The sequence below is a fragment of the Poecilia mexicana genome, unplaced genomic scaffold, assembly GCF_051168715.1.
Source record: "Poecilia mexicana isolate PSO_F unplaced genomic scaffold, ASM5116871v1 scaffold_6, whole genome shotgun sequence".
In the NCBI taxonomy this organism is placed as follows: Eukaryota; Metazoa; Chordata; class Actinopteri; order Cyprinodontiformes; family Poeciliidae; genus Poecilia; species Poecilia mexicana.
Window position 1 is genome coordinate 23,618,585 of NW_028263375.1, and position 26,380 is coordinate 23,644,964.

Sequence of the window (26,380 nt, forward strand, 5' to 3'; positions counted from 1 at the left end):
GTTATTCCACATGGACGTTATTCACAGGTTAATTTAAAGTGTTACTGTGACGCTTGGCTACATGTGAATATATGTTTTAATTACGTTTTATGCTCAGTGGGCGTCCTTTACAGCCCCCTCGTGGCGAGTGCCTGTAATTGCGCTTCATTTGTTTGGCTTTATTTGTGTAACAATAATCTTGTTTAATGTAGGAGTCAGAAGTGCACATGAAACCCAACGGACAGCCAATGTGTGGTTATGTTGTGCTCTGCAGATATATACATCATGTTTAAATTTAAAGGGAAGCTCAAATAATTTCATTCAATATTTTTAAGTCCGCTAGGTGTGTTTGTTGTATTAAAAATGCTTAGTTTAAGCAGTTTTGTCAATTAAAAGTTTTGTTATTAAAAAGCAAATGAGAAAATACTTTCTAAACGTTTCTAAACTCCTGGGAATAGTTGCTTTTTTATTGCATAACAAGTGAATGTGACACTAATAACACACGTTGTTGCCGAGCATTGTGGGGGAACCGGAAGTGCACATGAAACCCACAAGACAACCGATGTGTGTCTCTATCGTCTTCTTGAATAAATGCAGAGCAAACAGTTCATCCATGTGTTGGTCTTCTGTAAGTATCTGTTACATAGTCACTTTGATGATTATATCTTATTCACTTACCACGTACAGCCCTTAACCAGAATCTAAATTAAAAGGGTACTTATCTAAAAAAAAAATAAAAAATCTTCACGCTATAATGTCTTTAAAATAGGTTTATATCTCCATCTAGTGGTGTAAATGCGAACTGAAAGTAAAATGATGATCAGAAATGACAAAAAAAAAAAAATTCTAGCAAAGTTTAAAATCAGAGGTGAGTAGGATAGTCAGTGATTGTTCTCAAGTAAAAGTTGCACTTCTTCGACATGTTTTCACTCAGGTAAAAGTAAAAAGTAGCCATCCCAAGAGATTACTCAAGTAAGAGTAAAGGAAAAACCATATTTCGAATATCTGATTGGATGTTTTTAAAATTATGTAACTACTTGTTCCATTGGCAGATTATTTCACGTATAACGACACTGATTGTAGAAATAATGAGACATACAACAATTTCATGAAGTTAGAAATATAACAGAATAATGTGATAAACATTTTAATGAATCATGGCAAAATCTAACAAGAGAAATACAATTTAAAACACAGACTGATGCATAAATGTCACATAGCAGCAAATTACACACAAAACAATTGTATTTATGCTAATAAACCCTGAAACTGTGAAGTGGCTATAAAAACTACATTAGCAACAATAGTCAAGACTAATGCAAGTTTACTGCAGTGCTGTCGGAGAAAGAATAGAAAATTACAAAACTTAATTTTCCAGATAATAATACCATTTGCAATGTATTTCTACGTAAGCAACGCATCTCCACAGATTTTCATGTCAGAAATCTTCCAGGGTCTTACTAATAATTAATCTTTGTAACAATATTTATACTTTTAGCTTTTGATCAGTAAAAATGACTCAAGCAGAAAAGTTAGAAAACAGAGTGAACTTGATTTGAAGCTTTGTTTCACTCGTGACGGACGCGTTTCCTCGGTGATGCGGGGGGATCCAGGGAGAAGGCGGTGGGGGAATTGGGTCGAGACTCTGGGATGTATTCAGTCTGATACTTGTCAATGTAAGGCTTGGCCACCTTCCACACCTAAGATCGATAAGAAAGCATTTTCAAAAATCTTTTCCTTCTACTTCACAAATGTGGACTGTACACTGAGATTTTTGGTTTTGACTCAGCAAAATGACCTAAACTTCAAATATTTTAGCTCTTGCCTTCTGGTCGAGCAGGAGACGGTGAACAGCTTCGATGTCTGGCGACATGAATCGGTCTTTAATCCACGGCCTGTTAAAAGTACAAGCATAAAATGAGGAAATAGGAGACAAATATTCCCTGTTTATATATTTTTGTGGGCTAGAGATCCGTCTAACTTACTTGACAACGGTGCGCACAAGGTCGTAGACCTTCTCCAGCGGGGTGGTGGTTCGAAGAGGACGGAGGAACTCGATACCCTGGCAGGCCGCCAGCAGCTCTATGGCAAGAACTGATCGCAAAAATCACGTTAATTGTGCTAAAGTGTAGAATATCTTTATGTGCGTATGTTTTGGGGTAAAAATGGGCTAATCAAACCAACTTCTTTATTTGGTCATTTATACAACAGCTTCCTGTTAACTGCCAGGTCATGGTCGCTTCTAACATTACGTAACAGATACATTGTTGACTGAACCAAATCTTGTGACCGACAAACTGTTTAACTGTTTCTAACCGTTTCCACTCAGACGGCTTGTTATAACCTTTGAGGTAACAGATTTGAAAATGAGTGAAAAAGCAGCCAGAATCTGAAATTGATCTTCAGAAAGGATGAAAATGTATTAAAACCACTTTGAAAGATAAAAAGAAAATCTGGCAAGTATTAAGACACTCAAAGTTTTCACTGCACTGCATTTAACCCCTTAACCGTCATACAATGGCAAAACAGCACATGGGCGATCCATTGCAGGTTAAGGGGTTAATAAACTTTTACTAGACTCGATTTACTTAACGGACATGCAGATATTCTGTTGTTGCATTAACCTACTATAACCTTCTGGTTCTGGCCTGCTCTGCATCCCCACAGTCAGAACCAAACATGGAGAAGCAACATTCCGTTTAGTGATTGGTCCACTATTCTGGAACAAACTTCCAGAAAACTGCAAAACTGCTGAAACACTGAGACTAAAAATCCATTTGTTTGACGTTGCCTTGATCAGTATTAACTGAAACATCTTTCATTTTAGCCTGTATTCCAACTTTTTCTTACTTTCCTGTATTACGCCGCTGCAAAGTCATGTTTTGTCCGTTTCATGTAAAGCACTTTGAATGATCTTGTTGCTGAAATAAACTTGCCTTTTCCTGTTGCCATAATTTCACAGTGAACTTTTAATTTTATAGTTCAAGAAATAAGTGAGACCTTTTGGAATTTTATTCTGAAAAACCATCTAAACCAATAAAAATATACACTTTGACCTGTTTTTGCACTGCCTGAACATTAATTTATTATTACTTATGTTGGTTTTTCTTCTCTAGGAGGATCCTCTGGATTCAGTATTTCAATTTGCAGTGAAATATTCCAGACAGAGTGTTTCACCTTGCTCCACATGTTCCACAACCCTCAAGGCTTTCCGAGCGGCCCAGCCTCCCATAGACACGTGGTCCTCTGTAGCCGCGCTGGTGGACAGGGAGTCCACAGACGAAGGGTGGCATAAAACTTTATTCTCTGAAACTAACAGGAACAGATGTCAAAATGAGTTTCTACTCAGATTTGATGATTAAAGTGAAGATGTTTCCTAAAGTTCTCCTGTAACATTTCCATTTGTTATGCTCACAAGCCAACCTAAAGAAGCAGCGGTGCAGTGGGCAATCATGAAGCCCGAGTTGAGGCCGCCCTCATTAACCAGGAAGGCAGGCAGCTCACTCAGTGAGGGGTTACATAACCTCTCAATCCTCCTCTCACTGATGGAAGCCAGCTCATGGACAGCGATGGACAGAAAGTCTAGAGCCTTTTAGAAAAAATACAGCATTGGGAGTTAATTACTTCCTCAAAGGTCATGAGGCTGTTTTATTACCCACAAACCTTTGCTGGATATTCTCCATGGAAATTCCCACCAGAAATGGTTTCACCTCGTTCTGCAAATACCATCTTGTACGGCCGTTAAGGTAAAAAAAAAAAAAAAAAAAAAGTGGAAGTCCATGTGCAATCTTAATAAGTTATTTTTGAAAAAGTGTGAAATTCTTGGAAGACATTTATTGTTTCATGGTTACATGACACTGAAGGATACCGGGTTGTCTGTAGCGCTGTTGATTTCTGTATTGATGATGTTCTGCACAAACATTATCGTGTCATTCGCTATTCCGTGCACCTGCATACAAAGAAATACACTAATGGAAACTCATCTGAACACCACATATTTAAATACAAACTTGAATAAATTCAAAGAGAAATGTCTAAAACATGTTCTCACTAAGTTCTGACAATTTAGCAAATAGAAACAATTTTGGTAATTCAAACTAGGCTAACACAAGAGAAGTTTGATCTAATTTAACTCCAGACAGTGAGCAAAAAAATTTGCCTTGTCAGCGCATGTAAACTTATGGTTTAAACTGCTTTAAAATCTTCTGAGAAACTAGGTTTTGACTTTTGTCATCTGCAAACTTACAAAATCAAAATGAATCTGAGAGTAGTAAACGTCTGCAGTAAACCTCCATACTTTCACTTTTTTATTGAATTGCTGACGTTTTTTGTTTTTTTTTGTCTTTTCACTTTAAGTCAAATTTATTGAGACACACCTGGAAATGATCAGAATTCTTTTATTTTTTTTTTTTATTTTTATTTTTTACCCTGATTACTAAAGATGTTAAATACCAAATACTGCTATATGCTGTGAAAGACGACCAGGGCAAATAAGTGGTTCAGAATGTCTCGTAACTTTATTCCCAAATTAGGTGAAACTTATGACTTTCACATGGAAAATTTGCGATGCTCAGCTTCAACTTTTTGTTTAATCTGACTAATTAAACTACATTTGACCTGAAGTTACCTGAGGACAGCAGCGCATGGTGTAGGCATCCTGGACCCTGTCACAGAACCTATGACTCTCTGAAAATAGACATTAACACTACATATTACATATGGACATGTAACATGGCAACATAACCATGTTTTCCTGAATCCACATGGACGAAGACACCTTCACAAACCTTATTATGGGTGACAAATTTGATGTGTATTACTATTTTTAAAAAAAGGTTTCATTAAGTGATCCTCCTAATGAGTTTGGGTCGCTCTGCTAACCTGCGATCTCGGATGGATGGTGGTCAGAGTCCAGCAGCGAACGAAAGCGAAGGGCAACTTCCGTCTGGCCTGGATGGGGACGCAGCGAATGGATGTCTGTGGGAAAACGGAAACGTGTTGGCGTGAATTGTGGGTAAATCCACGTCAAGTAGAAGCTCTGATGTGGATTTATCCACATCTGCTCTTCCTGCTGTTGCTCACCGCTGTCAAAGGCCTTAGTGGTTCCCTTCAGCACCTCCAGCGTGAGAGCAGCAACGATGTCCGCCTGCTGTGCGATGGCCCGGGCGCGCTCCACCGCCTCCGCCCCCAAAGAGGTGATCATCTGGGTACCATTGATCAGAGCAATGCCCTGGGGAAAGGACGGAGAGAGGAAACTGTCTATTTGTTTTTGTCACGTTTACGAGGTGGTGGACAGTGGGAAAATGGAGAGAAGTTATTAAATATAGGGCCTCAGCTAACAGTTATCTTAGCAATTAATTAATCTGTTGATTATTCTGCCAATCCATTAATCAGATGGAAATTGAAGGCCGTTTTCTTTTTTTTTAAATCAGAATTTCAACCCAATAAAGCCAAACTACGTCTCTTGGGAAGTTCTGGTTAGAACATAATTACAGACAAAGTTTTTTATTTAATTTTATTTTAAATGCAAAATGTATACAATTTTTGTACAGTTTTGGCTTAATTACTGCAAAATATATTTTTTTTCTAACCTATATGCTCCAGTTCACAGTTAATCAATCACTGAATTGTTGGACTATTATTTCAATAATTGATTCATCACCTTTAATCCCTATTGAATGCATCAACTCAGTTATTTCTCATCAAAGTAAATATGACATAAATCTGGGCGTTCCAATGAATTTTAAATGTTTTCGTTTTTAGGTACGATGATGGCTACAACCTCAATGATTTTTAAAAACAAAATTAGCTGCACATTAGCGTCTACTGTATTTTTTAAAATTCACACAGGTCTAAATAATGGATAAATGCTCAAATAGTAAAAGAAAGGTTAAAATGTCTCATTAATTCAACGATGACTGCATGTACACTTAAGCAAACTGTATTTAGGTTTTATTCATCTTATTTTAAACCTGTTTTTTCATAAATAAAATCGTTTTAACTGATTTAAAAATGGATAATCATCTGTCTGTCCCACTTAAAACATGAAAAACAAATAGCATCCTGTAATTGTCATAACGAGTTGTGTACTTTGATCCCTTAATCTCAGATAAACCACGTGTATATTTTTAAATGTTACCTCTTTGGGTTTCAGTGATATTGGCTTTAGTCCGTGGGCCTCCAGGACCTGAACCAGGAGTAAAAGGAGACAGAGCGTGTACAAAGACAGGGGTCATCAAAAAGCAAACATGTTTCCCCATTGGACCTAGCAACCTTCTACGTTTCCAAGAACAACGCTCATTTCCTTTAGTTATTATTGCATAGCTGATGTGTTGAAACTATGGGAAGGTGACTGTACATATTTGGCGTCTGCCCATCCGCTCTTGGGGGACCACATTTTCCCTTCTCCCATCAGTCCCAGGGCGAGGTGTGAGAGGGGGGCCAAGTCTCCGCTAGCTCCCACCGTCCCCTTCTCTGGAACGAAGGAGAGGCAGGAGGCTGCATGCGGGCAAAGAGAAGGATTAGTCAGAAATCAACTCTGAGCCTCTTAAAGAAGCGATCAGAGTACCAAATCAGCTTGGGTAAAACGATTTGGTATCTGATGGGTCTAGTTGAAGCTTACCATTGAAGGCCTGGATCATGGCTTGAAGGGTTTCCAGAGAAATCCCGCTGTGGCCTTTAGCTAAAACATTGATCCTCAGAGCGAGCAGCATGCGGGTCCTCTCAGGACTCAATGGGTTCCCCAAACCTACAAATCACAGCAAAAAACTCTAAAGCCTTTCCACATTGTAACAAAGTACAACATACTGAATGCTCAGAAGTGTCAATCTCAAGGTGGGCTTTCCAGATTTCTACCTGCTGAGTGCGACCGCACCAGGTTTTCCTGGAGTTCCCTGTGGAGCAGAAAGTGTGTGGCACATAAAAGAGGATCGTTCTGCAGCAGTTTACAGAGATTAAACCAGAAAAGGTTGTCTTTACTTGAGCTTGCCGACAGGAATGACAGTTCGGGCAAATTTGCCGAAACCTGTTGTGATTCCATAGACAACTGCAGGAACGACAGATGCAGAGAAATAAGTTCATGGTGGTAACAAATTGCGGGAAAAGGAAATTCTGCGATCACTGATTTAGAGCACGTTCTCCGCAGTTAATCAGTCATTAAATGCGGGTTTACCTCGGTTTTCTTTGACAATGGTGTCCAAAAGTTCTCGTGATTGCACAACCTTTTTCTCTGCCTCTGGAGTTAGCTGGGAAAAAAAAGGTTGTTGGAAGGAGGGAAGTCAAAGATTTACCACAGACAGAAAAAACACAACAGTGTTTGATCATTACCTTTATCTTGTAGAGTCCTCTGCCTAAGTTGACCAGATCAGTGGAAGTCAGGCTGTTGCCATCCAAACTAATGTACTGCACAAGCAAAATGTGTGTCACAAAAATCAAATCTGACGTCCTTTTTCAGGCGTTCAAAAGAAAATATACTTACTTCTGTGGGTTCTTTGTACGCAGCTGTGCTGTTTTGTAGTCTAGTTAAGAATAAACGTTATCCAAATGCGTCTACGTTGTTGCTACATTGATTTACATTAATGTCTCTAAGGTCTGTTTTGCAGGTTTAAGGATACATATTCGAAACTCCAGGCTCACATGGGATGAAGTCGGGAGACATGGTGTCTCCCTCTATTGCTGGAAGCAATGTAGGAGAAAAATTATTTTAAATGAATAAAATCTTCGAATGAACCAATACCCCTACGTACAGATAGGGTTGTCTTGCATTTAAACCATTACCAAGCTCAACAAAGTCATTATCCTCCAGCACATCATCGATGGTGTCATCCGCGTCCAGCAAGCCCAGGCCCTGGCACCTGCGCACTAAGAACCGCGTCTCCTTCACAGACACGATGCCGCCGTTGTCCGGTTTGTTCTTTATGTACCGCTTCAGCGCTTCCTGTCCGAGCCACTGGATGTTGTTGGAGGTGTCCCGGCAGGCCACCGCCACCCATTCATCTCGGATGTGGACGGTAAAGCGAGGCATTGCGCGTCAGCGAGGCTCGGCCGCAGTGAGCGCTGCGCTCTGGGCTCCCGGGTTCCACCTTCAGCCGCACGCCTCCCCAACACCAATCAGAAGCCGGCTGAGGGGGGCACGCCTCGCCGGAGTAGCACCTTTTGTTTTGTTTTGTTTTTTTTTTCTTTCTTTCTGTCTTTAGAGACCAGTGACCTCCAAAGGTCGTTCACATAGATGTTTGATCTCATCGACCAAATGCGGTTACAACAAGCCAAGGGGGATGTGCTCCTGTTTGAAGAGGGAAAATGACTGTTGTAGCAGAAACGATTAGCGCTGGAAAAATGGAGTTAGAGAATCAATACGTGAATAACTTTTGTGAATATGACAATTAATATTAAGGTGACTTATACGATCACATGATTCCAGAAGCGTTTTCCTAAAGCTTTACAAATTCATATGTGGCACGCTGGTGGCGCAGGGGTAAAGCGGGCACTACCCATAAATGGAGGCGTCGATCCTAGACGGAGTCGTCACGGGCTCGAGTCCCGGGCAAGTCTTCCCACCTACCTGTCGAGTAAAGGCCACCATAGCGCAAAAACAAACAAAAAAGTCTACATCTTATTAAAGAGCTTGGACCCTGCTAAAATTGCTACCACGTTTATGTAATGACAAACAAACAAACCGTTTTAGACTGCCTTTCTCCCAGAGTAAACATAGTGTCAGGAAAAACATCTTCCAAATATTTATTCAAAAGTCAAACACTGATCACTTCTATCCAGTTTTTTCCTCCCCATTATTTGTATCAATGTTCACTGTGTCGGTGCTCATTTTTCATGTTACTTCTGAGGTGGAGACGTAAACCTTCAGATATTGTTGACATCCATCCAGAGTCTATAGCTGCTTTTCCTTGCAGGTTTCAGGGGGGCTGGTGCCAAGTGTCATTGGGCAAGAGGTGGGGTTGATAGTCCATCACAGGGAAACACATAGACACCCAGGACAAACAACTGCACGCATGCACGCACGCACGCATGCACGCACGCACACACGCACGCACGCACGCGCGCACACACACACACGCACACACACACACACACAAAAACATAGGCACACACTCATAAGGGCAATTCAGAAAGAGCAAGATTCTGGAGTTCCCAAAGAGAATATGCACGAACAGGAAGACCATGCAAAATCAACGCAGAAAGACTCCAGGACCTTCAACAATGTTACCTACTGTCGTACTGTTAAAATATGCAATGTAAAATAATAATAAAACAATCATAATACAATGAAAACTGTTATCCACTATTGTGTGACACACAAACTTGAAACTTCATTCAAGCTGCTGATTCAGTTCCAGATATTTTCTGGATTCATTGGATTCCTGTCCAGCTTTACTGCTGCTGTCTTCTCTACCCTTTGATGAATGAACATCCATAACTGTACATTTATCAATAAATGTGGGGTGACTGTACTGCAGCATCAGCCTGTGTAGTCAACTTTAGAGCGGGTTGTTTGCAAATTAGAGGTCATAATCATACAAGCAATACAATTTAACAAAATGAAAATATGAAAGAGACAGTTGTTTTCTTTCTTTTACTGTTACATCTTAATTTCACCACAAAAACCATCAGAGAAAAATCTCAACAAAACTGAAACTTTAGCAGGGAACTATTATTCTAAAGCTTACTCCTGTTGGCACATTAGAAACTTCCAGAAACTTTTTGTTTCTGTTCAAATTTCTAGATCTGAAAATTCATAATTGTCATTTTCAACAAATTAATGAGCACAATGTCTCTGCCTGCTGGACTGCATGGCTTTCATCATCTTATATCATTCAATGTAAAGAAAAGTTTCTTTCTTCTGGGATCACTTATCTGAAGTGTCAAATAGGTCTGGGTCCGTAAAACGTCTTCAACACTTAATGCAGCATTACGTAAAACTGTGCTGGAAAACGTTTCACTTGTAGAAGCTCAACAGTGCCCCCTGCTGATCAAATGCTAAATGTGATTATAATAAATTGTCAAAAGTCTCATTGTCACCTGCTGGATGGTTAAATCTTTGAAATTATTGCTTTCTGGAGATCTGAATCCACACGAGTATAAATTTATCTTTAATAATTTTATTTCCGATATATTTAGAGTGAGTACGGCTAAATAACTCATCAAAGAACCCTAGATTGGGAACTACAGGTGAACTACTGCAAATATAAATGAAATATATATATTTTTATAAACCTATGTTTTAGGTTGCCCTGCTTTGTTCCATACTTTTTCTTAAATGCAAGCACGTACAGAGAAGGGGCTGGGGGGGGCTTGAGCACCTGTCCCTTTTGCTAATTGCCCCCAAGGGCCCTTTTGGTCATTTTTTTATTTATTTATTTATTTTTGGTATTATTATTTCCTAAGCCCTCTTCTGACACATAATAACATGTACTAAAATTATTAGTTTCTTTTTTTTTTTTTTTTTTTTTTTGTACAACATAATAAGCCGGTCACCTTGTTACCTTTGACCTTTTGCCCGTGACGCATGACGCAGTTGCCTTTCGCACAGTGAGATAAAGCGGCTAGCTGCGGAGCTGAACGTAGTGAACGTTCCAGATTACAGAACAGCTTTTGGTGAATTAAAAAACAAAAAAAAAAAAAAAAAACATTTTTGGTGAATAAAGTGGAGTAGACTTGCTACTTGTCAGATGACGGAAACCGTTGTAGTGTCGTTTCTGCTTCAGCACGGAGTAGCGGTTTAAGCAGAGAGGTGATGAAATACAACAGACACTGACAGACTGCCTTTCTCTGAAGAACTACTGAGCGGGAGGAGACAACCAGGTGAGGAAAAACTGTTCTTATCTATCGGTTCAGTATTTTTATCACACAGACATTAAGTTGCTGTTGTTGTGCTATTAGCTAGCTGCTAGCTAACGACTTTGCTAGCAAAGCTAGAGAACTAAAAATCTTCTTCCCTGTATCGTTAATGGTAGCAGTCATTATTCAGTATTGTTTATGCAATAGGGGCACATCGCCCGTCCAAAACCGATCATCTCCATAATGGATACATGTCCGATCTTCTAATTTCCTTTGCTGCATAATGTACATTGCATTTATTCTAGCGTTAGGTTAATGTACCTTGAAGGAGAATAGCACTAAAAGTCCAACAAGGATATTCATCTAGAATTAAAAATAACTCACCCTGAATTACCAAGATAGATTTAATGTATGTAGTAAAAGTCATTAATGAAGGGGAAAAAACTCAATCCAGACTTTAAGTTTAGGGTCTGGTTCGCAGAGTATGCAGTTAATTTTTTCCCCAATGATTCAATACAAAAAAAAGAAAGCTAACCTCAGTTAAGTAAAATAAAATTGTAATCAAAACTTTTGGAATTGTAATTATTTCCTTTTTTTTTTAAACAAAAAGTTTAGTTTAATAAACTTTTTTTTTTAATTAAATAACTCACTTTTGTCTTATGAACTTAAAAAGTTATTTGCCAAACAAACTTTTATTTGCACATATCAGAAATGTTTTGTTGTGATTTTGGGCCCTGCCCACGATGCCATGTGAGAATCATAAGCAAAACTTTGAGTCACAAACAAAAACTTAGAATAGCAAGAAAAGATTTATGACAAGTGCAAATAAGTTTGTTTTGCAAAAAAAAAAAAAAAAAAATCACTTCATGAGACAAAAATGTGTGATTTTAATTTTAAATGTGTTTTTTAAGCAAAACTCAGTACGCTTTTCTCATGGTGACATGCATTAACAATAAAATTTTTGCTTTTGTTTTTGTTTTGTTTTTTTCTTCAGTTCCACGTTAAAGTTTGATGCAGCTCTGCTTTCCTGAATGGACCATGTTCATCTCCACTGCAGGTGTAGCAAACAGGCAGCTCTTTGTTTTATAGATTCCAGTACACTAAAAGGTTGCATTGTGCCCTTGTTTACATTTTTAATAGTGTAATTCTGTAAAGACAAAATGTGTCTGGTGGTCTAGCTCTGATTTACATATCTTGCTAAATATGTTTGAATATTGCAATACTTTCCTATAACAAAATAGACCTGCAGAAAGAAATTACTAATAAAATATCTTACATATGCATAGTTGTATGCTCTATATAGAGATTTTCCTTAACTTTGATTGTATATCTCACAATTTTGTAATTTATCATTGTTTATTAAACTCTGAAAGCTGTTGGCTTTGTTAATATTCTGTCCTAAAATGCGGTTAGATGTGCCCGTTTTTATGTTTGAGCACCTGCCCCTTTAGTGGTCTCTGCACTGCCCTGCTTAAATGGATTATGATTTGCATTAGCATACACTTGGTGAAATAACCCAAATGTCTAAATATACATAGTAATATAAACTCTAATGTTGTTTTTTTAACTTCTTACCTGAAATTAATATGATCAGAGCGTAGAGACACCGGGTGTGTGGAGAGTGTGGGGCATGCTTAAGGTTTCCATGCTGCTCTGCATTATGACTCCCTGACAAAGCTGGCTTACAGTAAAATCCAAGTATATATTTAATTTAGTTATCTGTATTGTTCTGTTATTGTTATTATTACACCATTTATTTAATGTTTACTGAATTAATTAATTTACAATTACATAAAATCTTGAACTTCCTGTATTTTTGCTGTTATGGAGATATTTAAAACATGGTGGATTTAAATTTACATATTTAGGATGTACATTGGAAAATTTGCCATAGCCATATAACCAAACATGCACTTCTGCACATAACAGTAACTGTTTTTTGACTTGTGGTGCCCCCTGAGCAACAAGCCCTGTTGTATTAAAAACTATCACCTTCCTAAAGCCTTTATGCTATTAACATCTTTACAGTAAAGCAGATAAAAACAAGTAAAAAAAAAATCTGATAAATGGTTTGTTGAGTGGAGTAGAGACAGGGTAATCCACGAACAGTGCTTTTCAGAGGCAGGCAGTAACTAGTTACTTGAGTAACCTGTTTGGGAAGTGTTTTATATCACACTTTTCACTTTTGCTTTCATAATATTACGAAGTATTGCTACTCTTACTTCAGTGGAAACTCTACTAAATGAAGAACGATCATGTTTTAACCAGAAATGCATTGACACATATCAACAGTTTATCTTAAAGTGAGACTGCAGTCTTCAAACTGTTATTTTCAGTCTTTCCTGTTATTAAAAAAATAGTGTTGCTTCTGCTTAAATTTGTTCATTTTCAATTATGTTACTTATTTGTGTAATACTTTTTCATTATAGTTTAAAAAAAAAAAACAGCCTTTATGTTTTTGTCTGTCTCTCTCCATCTACTCTTTTGAGTCATTTCTTGGATGGCTGCTTTTTACTTGAGTAAAAATATACCGAATTAGCTCTACTATTACCTGAGTAAAATTTTTGGCTACATTACCTACTTCAGTTCTGACACTTAGAAAAAAAAAATCAACAGATTTTTGTCCCATTATAATTGCGGGAGTTTGAAGCCAACGAGGCGCCCCTGAAGGCATCACAACGCTACCGGTGATGTCAGTTCACGGACGGTAGGAGTTTCCGCCAGCATGTGTGCCGACAGAGAGTAGGCCCACTGCTGGCCGTCGAGAAGGGGAGGAAAAGTGTGTTTACACAGACGGCTAACTGCCTGGGGAATCGTAGGGGAGAGGAAGTCAGCCGGCTCTGCGTCTGCCTGCTCCAACTTCCTGCTCAGAAAAAGAAAAAGCCCAGGATCCGATTTCAGTCCAGCACAACCGTGCAGACCAGGAGTCAGCATGGAAAAACAAGGGATCACACAGTCTTCGACGTAAAGTTTCGCGGAGTGAAGAGACCCAGCCGGAGATCGCAGGTAAAGTGAATCAAAACTAGCGATTCTTGACACAAAAGGGGTCTTTGTTGGCTATCGAGGGGTCTGTAAAGACAGGAACAATGCAGAGTGAGAAGTACCAGCTGTGCTTATTACCTACTTTATTAGAAAATGTCGCGGCTACGAGCTTCTGCTTCTAGGTGAACTTCCTTAGAAGTACTTTTATAGAGTTTCGGGCTGTGAAAGTAGAGATTTGAGTCGGACACGGTACCTTCTTCCGGTCCGAGCAACATCTTGAAAATGAGTCAGTGGGGCAGGAGGATGAAGCAGACCTCCGTGGGTGAATACATACACCCTCTGGAGGCTCTCTAAAGTGGAGCTCGGGTCTTAACTCTCCAAAGACCTCCACAGCGCTCCGGGAAGTTTTCCTGAGGGCTTCTTATTGAGTTTTTCCACCGACTGTGAACAGGAAGAGAGCAGATTTGGTCATGGCCAAGTAATGTCTGCATACACCATCTAATCTCATTAGGAGTTTCCGTTCAGCCAACACACTGCGTGGCTTTGTGTTCACTGAGAAAGACCTCTTCTTCATCCGAGCATCAGGAGCAGGACTCATCACCTTCACCTCCTCCCCCCAAAAATCCCCCCAGCAGAGATGTTCCTAGAAAGAGCAGGAACATGTCTCCAGATCTCCAGGCTTGCTCTAGGTTAGCACCGTTCTCTTATAGGTCACTGTGTCAGTCATGTTGTGAGGTTTGTGCAACAGGAAGTGCAGGATCTTCTGTCTTACAGACGTTCCAGCTCGCTGGTTCTGAACGAACGAGCTTCACTTTGTCTTTCGTCTAACAGCCACAGTGTAGTCCAGGTTCAGAGCAGGTCACTGGGTGGACCTGAGGAGACGGGACAATGATGTGATCTTTTGACCTCCTCCCTCTGGGATTGGAGTGGGAAGTGTGGCCGGATCGGGGAAACGCACCCCTGCTGTGGGATCCCCTCACCTCACCATTTGTCCTTGGAAGTAGAATAGGAGGAAGTCCTGACTTTGACAGGTTTGTGGTTTCACATGGCAGACAGGAGACTCTGGGGCAAAGCTTGTGTCGGAAAACCGGTCCCAGCCCTCTTTGGACGATGGAAAAAAAAAAAGCTTCTCTCTTGTCACAGTTTTTCATTTGTTGCTTATCAGATAGCATATTTTTTTAATCAATCTGTGTAAACAGTGCCTTTTTAACATTTTGGCATCTTATAACCACAAACTTCAGTGCATTTTGCAAGGACCTTAAATGAATATAACTGTGGAAAGGTTTTCATGTTTAAAGTGGTCAATAGTCTATTGACCAGGAGAAGAAAGGTGAGACTGAAGGTCTGCATTACTTTATAGTAAACATCATCCACACGGTGAAAAATGGTGGTGGCACCATCATGCTGTGTGAATGGCGTTCCTCAATAGGGATAGGGAAGCTGGTTAGAGTTGGTGGGAAGATTGATGAAGGCTGGACAAAGGAAAGGTTCAAGATCCAGCAGGATGGCTCAAAACACCCAGCCATAGCTGCAATGGAACGGTCTATAGGTCGAAGCACATTCACGTGTTAGAATGGCCTAATCAAAGTTCCAGTCTCTAAATGTGTAAAGCTGGAAAAAAAAGTACCCTGAAATGCATACCATTGCCCAGGTGAGTTTAAATAACTTCAGCCACAATCCCTTATCAATACACCAGTTTATTATTTTCTTATAAGCCGCGAACATATTTACTCTGTAATACAAACCCAATCGATCCTCTGTTGCTTATCTGCTTACAAATTGACCATTTGAGCCCCATATTGGTGCCACTATTTGTGAAAACTAGAGCAAAAACAAAACAAAACAAAAAAGTAAAAAAGGGATGCAGGATTTTTAATGCGGTCGAGTTGTTGGGGACAGAAAGCTGCTAGTCGGCAGACAGGAGCTCAGAGCTGCACATTCCTCCATTAAAGGAATAACCCACCCTGGGCCCGTCATGCTTCCTGTGGAGAGAGGGCCAGGTTGAACCGCAGCATATTTCTGGCTTGAGCTGTTGTTCCTGCTTGTATTTTTTTTCTCTCCCCTGCTGCTGCTGCTACATTACACCATATTCTTTTACACACACTGTTCTATTCACGACAGCCTACACTCAGACGGGCCGTCCCCACTCGCCCAGACACACACACACACACACACACACACGAGATTCAGTCTGCATGCGGCTAAGCCGTGTTGGCAGGAATACATTTGAATCAGAAAGTGAGAGTGATGCGAGTGAAAGCGTTGCCTTCCGCTTGCTGCAGGTATGGACAGCGCCATCACCCTGTGGCAGTTCCTGCTGCAGCTGCTGCTCGACCAGAGCCACAAGCACCTGATCTGCTGGACATCCACGGACGGCGAGTTCAAGCTCCTCAAGTCGGAGGAGGTGGCTAAGCTGTGGGGGCTGCGCAAGAACAAGACCAACATGAACTACGACAAGCTGAGCAGAGCCCTGCGCTACTACTATGACAAGGTTATTCCAGCCTGACTAATTGTTCCCTTGCAGGTTTTTTTCATTATTATTATTAGCTGAAAATTGGATTTTGTCAGGATGACAGTTTCTAGAAAATACTCTTTACTTCCTACTTCCTCTTAGGGTGCGTTCACACCATTCCTGTTTAGTCCGCTTTAATCCAACTCTAGTTCGTTCTCTCAGAAAGTTTGATTCGTTTGAATGCATAATCAAACTCTGATGCAGATCTGGTCCATCTATAAGGGTGTTTTCACACCTGATTGTCCGGTAGACCTGGTTCGATTAGGAACCAAAATTGCAGCATTTGTTACATTTTCGCTTTCACACTACGCTGTGTAAAACAATCTAAGTCGTTTGGAAAACCCTGTGCAAATGCACCCTTGGTCACCAATTGAACCGAGTCTACCGTACTTTCGACTGATGCAGTTGACGCTGTAATGAAACTTCAGCCACTTTCTCTTCATTGTTGCTAATGTTTGTGTTGCAGAACATCATCAAAAAGGTCATCGGCCAGAAGTTTGTCTATAAGTTTGTGTCCTTCCCTGAGATCCTGAAGATGGATCCGCAGGCAGTGGAGATGGGCTTAGCCACTGGAAGGTTTCCCCTCCAAGAGGGAGACGCGCCTGAGCTGGACGTGGAGACGGAAGAGGAGGAGGACAGCGAGGAGGAGGTCCAAAGGAGGACCCTTGCAGCCTTGGGGGCGCAGCAGTGCCAAAGGGACTACCTCCACTCGGGCCTCTACTCGTCCTTCAGAATTAGCTCCTTGCAGAGGAGCCTGCGCGAGCCCCAGGACGAGCCGCGCTCCGTCATCCGCTTCGGTGCCAACGCCGGTGGGAGGAACTCCCCTCCCTCCGTCAAGTCAGAATCCTACGCCTCGCCAAGGGCATCCAGACTCCCCTCGCACTCCCACTCCCCGTCCTCCCCGCTGCACACCCAGCCCGGACGAAGCTGGAGCCCCGCCGCCGAGGAAGAGGACTCGGAGGACTCCGACCAGAATGCTCAGCCACTCAATCTCTCCTCTGGGCACAGGGAGCGAGCCCTGCAGCCTCCTGAGAAGAGGAGCAGCAGCAGTGGGAGGAGTAGCTCCACCAACAGCAGCGGGGACCAAGGAGATGAACTTCCACCCAAAAGTAAAAAGCCCAAAGCGTTAGAGATCTCCAGCCCGTCCCTGCTCCTGGCAGGGAGCGACATTGGCTCCATCGCCCTCAACAGCCCTGCGCTGCCTTCCGGCTCCCTCACTCCTGCCTTCTTCACCGCACAGGTGAGGCACTTATCTCAGAACTTATCTCAGATCTTAAAAAGTCCCATTAGGAAGCCCAATGTGTGGGGAAAAAAGCGACACCATTTCCTTGTTTCTAGATGCGAGTCACTGTCTTAGGAGTGATGGGAAAACCCTGAGTCTGTTACGTTAGACTCCTAAGGTGTTTTCCACCCTCCTGGGGATCAAATGCTCAGACAGAAGTGACACAAGCAGCTACAACATTAAACCCACGGACAGGTGAAGCAAACAGAACAGTCCGCGGATCAAAACCGAATCCCTCAAAATCGTTCCAGACCAAAGGTCCCGTTTCCTCAGTCACTTTAGACGAAGCTAAACATAGTCAGGAAGGTGTTTTGATGATGCGGCTGCTGAGTGTTGTATGAGGTGAACCATGCTCTGAATCTACCTTCACCTCTAACATGCCACAGCATGTTGCCACACCCTTCTCTTTCCCACTCTGCGCACCAGTAGTCAAACCGGATTCTGTCACTTTCTTCCAGCCCAAAGCGGTCCAACTCATAAATCACGAAAACACAAGAAAGCGGTTCCCGTCTGAACGGATGTTCTGATCAAACTTTTCCTGGCTCGTATCCATTTCCAGGTTTTCTTTGAAGTCCGCCCTGCTAATTCCAGTTTTGACTGACCTAGAACAGAAAATAAATGCTGCAGATTTTGAATTTAGCACAAAATGACAGGATTTACTAGATTATTACCTTGTACTATCAAAGGGATTTTCCTCCAACATAAAAAAAGTGCATTATAGTATATTTTGTGTTTATAGAGCAAAGATTATGGGAGTTCTTAGTATTCATGCATTTAATGACTAAGAAAAAAAGTCTGATTTTTCAGTGTTGGACCCACCTGAAGGCATTTACAGCCGATTAATCCCTGAGAGCAGCAGATCTTTGCAGTGTTTTAAGAGTCCTTAATAGATCCAGATTACACTCATTCATCACAATCTATTTTTTATTTTTATACCAATAATCCTGTTTTGGCTTACAGTAAATCTAAGCAATTAAAATCAAAACGTTCTTGTTACTTTCTCCATGACTAGCTCCTTCTTTGTGGGATGTTGTATTTTCGTCGCTAAAACTTCTCAGTAGAAAATATGATTAGGTTTCCAGAACAGAGATAAAAGGAACTGAAACACAAATAAATTTTTTTTGCTTACAAAATGTCATAATTTAAGTAATACAATGTATTAAGATATTGATTATATCAAATACAATTAATAAGTAATTAAAATAAAATGTATCAAACTATTATGCAGGTTAATCCAAGTTCATTAAATAACATGTTTAAATGTATCAAGTAGATTAAATGTGACTTGTATTATACAGTTAAACATAATAAAATATTGACTAGGTAGGTATAAATGTGATTCATTAAGTAAATACAAACTAATTAAAAAATTTAACTTAATTAAATGGGATTTTTAAGTTATTAAATTGGTTAAAAATTATTTTTAAAAATGAGTCAGAAAAGGCATTCAATAAGTATTTTATAAATTTACTGTGTTTGATTTGTTGCCATATTTAGGATTTTTCACACAACAAAAAAATTGGTATCGGCCTAAATCGGAATCGGCAGGTCAGAAAATTGCAATCGGTGCACCTGTAGTTAAAAATAATCATTTTTAATGAGAGTCTCATTGAATATTCTGACAACTTGTTTTTTTCCAGAGGTTTAAAAAGGGAAATTATTTTTGCGTGGTGACATAATGTTTACACCAACACATTTTTGATTTAACGAGCGTTTGTCCTGTTTTTTCTTTTTTTTTTTTTAAGAGATATGTAATGCTTCTTAGAAAAAGCTGTACTACTAGGTAAGGAGCCCTTGTAGCAACAGGTCTGTTTCTGAGTCAAATATCAGTCACATTTTCAGCTCATAAATAATGGAAACCTACCAAATTAGCTCCCTCATGACCTGACAAGTCACTCTGTGATGCTCATATTCTTTATATTTGTTTAAGGTGGCACACTTTTGGATTGTGGCGAAAATCCAGACTCGGTTCTGCATCGGCTAATATTTGATCATCCATTTTAAATAACAACGTATTTACTTTGGAGGCCTTTTTTTTTTTTAAACAGATCATGCAACACCGACATTAAGAAAGGTATTAATAGTTTTCCCAGGCCGCTGTCTGTTTACGGGTGAAGAAATCAGAGGGAAAACAGGCAGTTTACTGAAATCTTCAGCAAGTGGGGCTGTAAAAGAGCGGAGGGGGTGGAGGGGTGGTCCCTAAGTGATGCCATATGCTCCAATAATTCCATTATTAATGGGAGCAGGGCTGGGTCCGTCCTCTGCAGCTCTGGATCACGTCGCTTAGGTGACACAGGGAGAGAAGTGTGTGTATGTGTGTGTAGGGGGGGAGGGGAATAGATGTAGAAATTGATTTCATATGTTTTCTGTCTTAAGGATCAATGCCCCCCAGTACCCCCCAAAACCCCCTGTATTCAGGAGGAGAAACCACAGACTTCCTTCCTGCTCCCTCAGTTTGTTTTTCCAAACGCCAAAGTGCATCCATTTACCATTTCAGCATGTTTCACATTACTGAAAGCCCTCAGAGCCAAGTTTTCCCAACTTCGTTTCTCCCTTCAGTCTTGGGGAAAACGTTTTTTTTAATTTTTTTATTATTATTTTTATTTACCCGTCTCCTCCCTCATATGTTTGGACTTCTCGCTCACAGACTCCGTCGGGTTTGCTGCTGGCTCACAGTCCGCTGCTGTCGGGGATCCACTTCTGGAGCAGCCTGAGCCCCGTCGCCCCGCTCAGCCCCGCCCGGCTGCAGGGCCACGGCTCCCTCTTCCAGGTAAGAGCTGTGGCGCCGATAAGCGGAAGATAATAGGGGCCAAAAATAGCAGAAGAGAATAACAAAAGGTGCAACACAGAGAGTAATTGTTTACTGGAAGCTCTTAAAAAAAGACAAAGGAGGAAGTGGCATACTAGTAAAACACGTGCTTCTGCAAAAAAAAAAAAAAAAAAGTTGGTCAAGATTTTGCTTTTCAGCAGAACTTTGCTTATAAATATTATTTCCAGTATGTTTTATTTTTTGTTATTTGCAAAGCGGCACACACCGAGAGTTGAGAGACATGCTCAGACTTTGGAAGCGGGTCCTGGAGAGGTGTCCTGTTTCAGAGCTTGTGAGAGGGAGAGGAAATCCTGTGAATACTTCCTGTTTGAGCCCAGGGGAGCCAGACTGAACAGGGTGGACTGGTTTGAGAGCTGCTCCTCATTTATGAAACACACACACGCACACTGAAGACACTACCTCTTCAGGCACACGCAGATATAACGCTTTGAACAAATAATACACAGACTCCTCATTCTGATGTGGAGCTTTAGGGTTACAGAGATGAAGAGGAAGGAAGGAAGGAAGGAAAGAAGGAAGGAGGAGGGACAATGAATTAAAAATTAAAGAGGAAGAAAAAAACAGGAAAGCAGAGCAGTGACAATGCTGCAGTTCCTTACCGGAAAGCAGCCACCCGCTAACTCTCGGCCTCGTCTTTTTCTCTTTCTCTCTTCTCTCCACAGTTCCCCAGCCTAATCAACGGACACATGCCTGTCCCCCTCCCAAACCTGGAAGGAACACCCTCCTCCCTGCTCCTGTCCCCCGCCACCCACAAATCCTGATCCAGGGACTGTGAAAGAAAAAAAAAACAAACTCCAAGCATCATCGTTTAAAGTTTCTCAGTCGTCCGTCTGCGGTCGAGTTCATGTTCAAATAAAAAAAATTAAAAAATACATTAAAAAAAAAAACAATAAAGAGACGTGACCTCACTCCTTTTTGCACTTGAGTTGCTCCAGATTCTAGTTGTTGAAAGCACTTGGTAAAAAGCCATACAGCAGGACGTCAGAGACGTCTGTGGTAGAGGAACAGCACATTTTATCCACGGACAGTCTCATTCTCTGCAGAAACTTGTTTTTTTTAATCTTGTACAAACATTATTTTTCTCCTCTTTACAAGGTGAAACTACTGGTTTCACTAATGTGGTAATGTAATGTATGCACTATGCTTTCCAGATAGTACCAGCTGTGCCTTATTGTCTTTTTTTTTTTTTTTTACTTTATTACAAAATCTTTTTAATGAAGACGAGATTTCTGATCAATAAAACAATTTGTAACAGTTATGTACTTTTTTTATACTGGACTTGGCATACAGTTATGCATTCTGTATATGTTTTGTATTGTAAAAAATGTCATTTCCAATAAATAAGGCATTGAATGCGTGAAAACGTAAGTTTTTTCTTTTTTTAACAGCGTTCTGAAAGTATTCATCCCCCTTTGCGCTACTTGGAGATTTTAGGCAATAATTAGGAATTGGAAGGAAAATGATGCATGGTTTGCAACTTTTCTTTTTTTCACATATAAAATATGATAAATCTAACATGCGTTTCTGACCGAGATTAAGTTAATCTAGTTTAGAAGCAAACTGCTTGTGTTAGGTTCTACTCGGGGCGTCAGATTAAACGAGGCAGAATAAAAATTGCATGTCAGACTTTGTAGTTCTATTACACAAAATCCCATTACTTAAAGGTAACCTGGTAAAAAAAAATTTAAATTCAGCCGCTTGTTCTATATTTTGTTTCGTACAGTGCGTGTCTGGACCCTCGACGGCTACTGAGAAGCGATTACTTCCTGGATTTTACCCAGTTTGGCCGCCAATGGTTAGCCGTGACCATAGACATAATATAAGAGTAGACCCCGCATTGGCCGCTCCGGCACAGGAAATACGGCGGCCATCTTGGAGCGGTATACCCTCCTACTTTGCTCAATCAAAACAGCAGAAGATGCCTCAGCACTGAGGGTTATTGTTGTTCGGAACTATGGACTATTAATGTGAGGGCTCCACAGACAACATTTCACAAGTAAGATGGACATATTATTGTGTATATATTGTGATTAGAATATTACTTTACTGTATTTATGTCCACCGGCGAGATACCAGCTAATATTAGCTACAGTGCTTGGTGTAATACGGGGTTCAGCCCCGCTATGAAGGCTAACTGAGATTCCGTAAATCTAAAAAAATTAATTATTCTCTAACATTGACTTAGATTATCTGACACAAGAGCCTATATTAGAATTGAAACAATATAACACATATTATAAAACTTATATTATGTGTTATAACATTCACCGGCAAAGTTTACACAGGTGGTAAAGACTATTATTTATATTCTTTCACTCTGTTAAAAGTAAGATACATCCTAAATCTCCCGATTTTGTTTGGAAAGTTTCTTAAAGACACGATGTGAGGAAGAAGAGGGAGAAATCTATAATGAGAGACGGATTCACTGCAGCACGGATGAATTGGACTCGTCGGGTGAAAAATATAAACATATATATAATTCACTATTAATCATTATTTATTTGTGGCATTATTAATCTTTATTTATTAGTGTTTGTATAGTTATGTAAATATATATTGATATTACTAAATAATTTATTAAATAAATTATGAACGGCTGTGTGCTTTGTAATATGCTCTTCATACATCGATATCAGAATATTCCATTCCTATTCTATTATTTTAGCCACTAAGCATATTTAAATATGATGAACTATGTATTAAAAACATACTTAAAAAATACAATTGTTTATAAATGTTGCTTTGATAGATGTTTGAATATGGTTTACAGTAACAAAAAAGCGTGTTATGATCGATTAAATGCGCTGATACGTCATTGTGCCTGCTAAACACATAACGCTGAGTGGAGTGGTGTACCGCTCCAAGATGGCCGCCCTAAATCTCGTCAGCGACAATAGGCGAGAGCGGTCCATGAGGCGTCTATCCTTATATTATGTCTATGGCCGTGACGCTATGAAGCTTACCGGAAATAGCCTGCGCTGTAAACAACCGTCCTCCACTGCGAAGAGGAATTAATATTTTCTTTTGTATTTATATTTTATTCCTTCTGTGCGTCTTTGGGAGAGACTCTGTGACAGTTAGCAGCGACAGAAACATGAACAGTGCATGGAGATGCGCATTTTGTTGCTGGAAAAACAGAAATGTCGTCAAGCCCAACTGTTATTTGTGGCTTTTGTCTTGTTTTTTCTAAACTCATAAAAAATGATTCACCGGTCGCGTTTTTTGGTGGACTTGTGTTTGAACGTGAAGTTGCTCATTGGAAATGAGCAGAGATACATAATCAGCCCCAGAATATTTAAAATACTATTCTAAACAACGTTGTTGGAAGCTGTCCTTTATTTTCCATTAATACAGAAAATGAACATCTAAACGTTACATCACTGACAGGCGGCGGTGTATATGTTTCCTAACTGTGGCTAAAGCTGCTGCTAGCTGGTTTACTCATGATCGGAGGCTGGTTGGAGAATGGTAAATTGACAATGACTAATAACGGTTATCTAACACGTAAACACTGTTTTATAAAATACAGAAAGTGAACCTCTAAACGTTACAGCACTGACAGAGTATATTTTTTTCCTAAATGTGGCAAAAGCTGCTGCTAGGTGGTTTACTCTCCGATCGGAGGCTGTTTATTTTATACAGTTAGAGAATGGTGATTTTACATTGATTAATAACAGCTATCTAACACTTAAATGCTGTTATTAAACTTACCTTTTATTATATCCTTAAGATTATGAGAATGCGGTAATTTTTCAGCTTGGTTCCCAAGGCAAAATCACACCGGAAGTAAAGATACCCAAGTTTTGAGTTATGGCGGCCATTGTCTGACGTCACTGTGAAAAGGGTCTGTAAAACTGTAAAACCACAAGCGGAGTACAATTCTAAGAAAATTGACGTCATTGCTCACAACTTCTTCTGTTTGCCGATTGGCTAGCTTGAAATTCTATCAGAGAGAATCCACCTCATTGGGAGAAAAGCTTAGAGTGAGCCGTGATTCAAGCTAGCGGAATTTCATACGAAGGCAATGGCAAAGTAAGATGGCGGAAGGTGGGAAATTATAAGGGGTATGAACACTTCTCAGGGAAACGGAAGCTGATATAAAAGACAAAAGCAAAACATTTGTTTAAACTTTAAATTTAATTTGTTTTACTCTGAAAAAAAAAACTCAAAAATGGGAGTCATCTCCAACAAAACCCCACACTGTTATTCATTATTCACAAATAAAGTTAAAGAATATTATACAAAACATCTGTTGTAACACTGGCAGACGAACGATGAGACTGAGGGGGAGGCAGAACTAGAGATAGCATCTTGCTGTTTCAGGAGTTCACTGGCTGTGGCATGCAACATATAGATGAAGCCGAGAAAGAAAACAAAAATTACGTCCCCCAGAATAAAGAACATTGAGGTGTTTCAACGAGGATTTCTTCCAGTAATGCCCCTGTTAGCATTTCCTCTATCCCTACTTTTGTCTCATTGGTCATGACTGAGAGCATCCCGGGACGCAACCTGCGCTTTGCAGCTCGGGTATCATCTTCCAGTCGGGACGAAAGCCATCACTTATCATATGAAACCTGGCTTTGAAAGCCTTCAGAGCAAGTGGTCACAGATGATTTATGCAGCACCGTTCATAACAGACAGAACATTTGACCTTCGTCCGAGTTGCTACAGAAACATTGCTACGTCTGCGAACAGCACAAGGAGCTTTCAAGGTGGAGTGAACATGTTAACAGTGAGCAAAAAAAGAAAAAAAAAAAACTAAAAAAAAAATAAAATTCAAAAATATATCACTTCAAAGCTCAAAACAGAAAAACAAAAAAAGTTAAAAATCTATACAAATGGCATGTATTCATTAAAGTGACTGAGCCAGTTAAATTCTAAACAGTAGTTTGACTTAGCAGCAAATTCAATAAATATAAATGTACAGTAAATAAACGTCTCTTATTGGAGCCAGGTTTGGCTGAACCCGGGAGAAGGATGGAGGGATGGGGAGGAGTCGTACTGCGGACAGGTAGCTTTTCCCAGTATTTTGAGGGAGAGGAAGAAAGAGGAGTGATGAAGATGATTTAAACACATTCATCCATCCATCCATCCATCCATCCATCTTGAACTGATCTGTCTGCAAGGAGGTCCTTCTCATCAAAAAACAAAAACAAAAAAAAAGTAAAACAACAGTCCAGTCCAGAGTTTTTAAAACAGCATGCTTTGTCTTCTGTTCTTTCCATTGCCTGGTGGAAAAAAGAGAGGAAAAACACGGATCAGAACACAGTTTCTGCAATTTAAAATAAATGGTTTTAAAGCCAGATGATGGATTCCCTGCAGGTGAGTGTCTAAACTCACACAAAAAATAATCAGAGTAAACATAAAACAAAGCAACATGTTACATTTTCTTGTTAGAATACGCAAAGGTTTGTGGGTAACGAGTCAGTTTAGAGCTTGAAGCCATTTCGCACAGCGGTCAGGCTGGAGACTCGGGGATTTTTCTAGCCACCGTTGACCAATTCACAGTTACATTTTCTAGCTGCAATATATAGCTATGGATTAATGGGTATAAATCAAGTAGGATTAGCAGTACTAGAGCATCATTTGGTTTTTTATTCAGGTAGTATCCCACTGACAAACATGATATTCCTTCAGGAAGATGAAACGATTTGTTATTACTGATCTCCACTGATTATTAGTCTGATAGCTACTCCATTTTACTTCTATATTAAATAAGTGCTAATAACATTAGCAGACAGCATAAAGTAAGAGGAAAGAAATAACGTCAGAATAGTGGCTTTAAATTTGAAAAGATGTGACAGAAGAGTTCACACCCTCACAGATTTGATCTGTTTTCACTTTTTCTTGTCACATATTCCAGATATCCAAAATGAAATATTAATTTTACACGTTAGATGTTGTTCTGGGTTTTTGTCACCTCCCAAATGAATTGTTTTTTTTATCCCCCCCCTCCCCCCATTGACTCATTTTGTTAAGTCAGCCACTGCTGGGAAGGTTCACC

The 26,380-nt window shown here is 40.0% G+C and overlaps 3 protein-coding genes across 3 annotated transcripts in view; 1 reads left to right on the forward strand and 2 right to left on the reverse strand.

The window, feature by feature from the left end:
* Positions 1-1,110: 1,110 nt before the first annotated feature.
* hal (histidine ammonia-lyase) lies at positions 1,111-8,558 on the reverse strand. Its single transcript, XM_014967019.2, has 20 exons — positions 7,756-8,558; positions 7,593-7,653; positions 7,457-7,484; positions 7,306-7,380; positions 7,151-7,223; positions 6,958-7,024; positions 6,835-6,872; positions 6,602-6,727; positions 6,338-6,477; positions 6,119-6,166; positions 5,062-5,209; positions 4,861-4,956; positions 4,607-4,665; positions 3,848-3,928; positions 3,643-3,708; positions 3,403-3,568; positions 3,157-3,291; positions 1,965-2,073; positions 1,805-1,874; positions 1,111-1,679 (listed from the first exon to the last, which is right to left on the reverse strand). The coding sequence occupies exons 1-20, from the start codon at positions 8,000-8,002 to the stop codon at positions 1,548-1,550; spliced, it is 1,965 nt and encodes a 654-aa protein (XP_014822505.1). The 5' UTR covers positions 8,003-8,558; the 3' UTR covers positions 1,111-1,547.
* A 4,915-nt stretch (positions 8,559-13,473) lies between these two features.
* LOC106903307 (ETS transcription factor ELK3) lies at positions 13,474-21,739 on the forward strand. The gene is made up of 5 exons (XM_014967016.2): positions 13,474-13,776; positions 16,035-16,243; positions 16,731-17,504; positions 20,194-20,316; positions 21,039-21,739. Exons 2-5 carry the CDS (start codon positions 16,037-16,039, stop codon positions 21,135-21,137), a joined length of 1,203 nt encoding a protein of 400 aa, XP_014822502.2. The 5' UTR covers positions 13,474-13,776; positions 16,035-16,036; the 3' UTR covers positions 21,138-21,739.
* Positions 21,740-24,494: 2,755 nt separating this feature from the next.
* LOC106903306 (cyclin-dependent kinase 17) overlaps positions 24,495-26,380 on the reverse strand; it is a 36,677-nt gene continuing 34,791 nt past the window's right edge. The window contains exon 17 of the mRNA XM_014967015.2: positions 24,495-25,604. Coding sequence (XP_014822501.1) covers positions 25,567-25,604 — 38 coding nt within the window. The 3' untranslated portion in view covers positions 24,495-25,566. The remainder of the gene's footprint in view (positions 25,605-26,380) is intronic.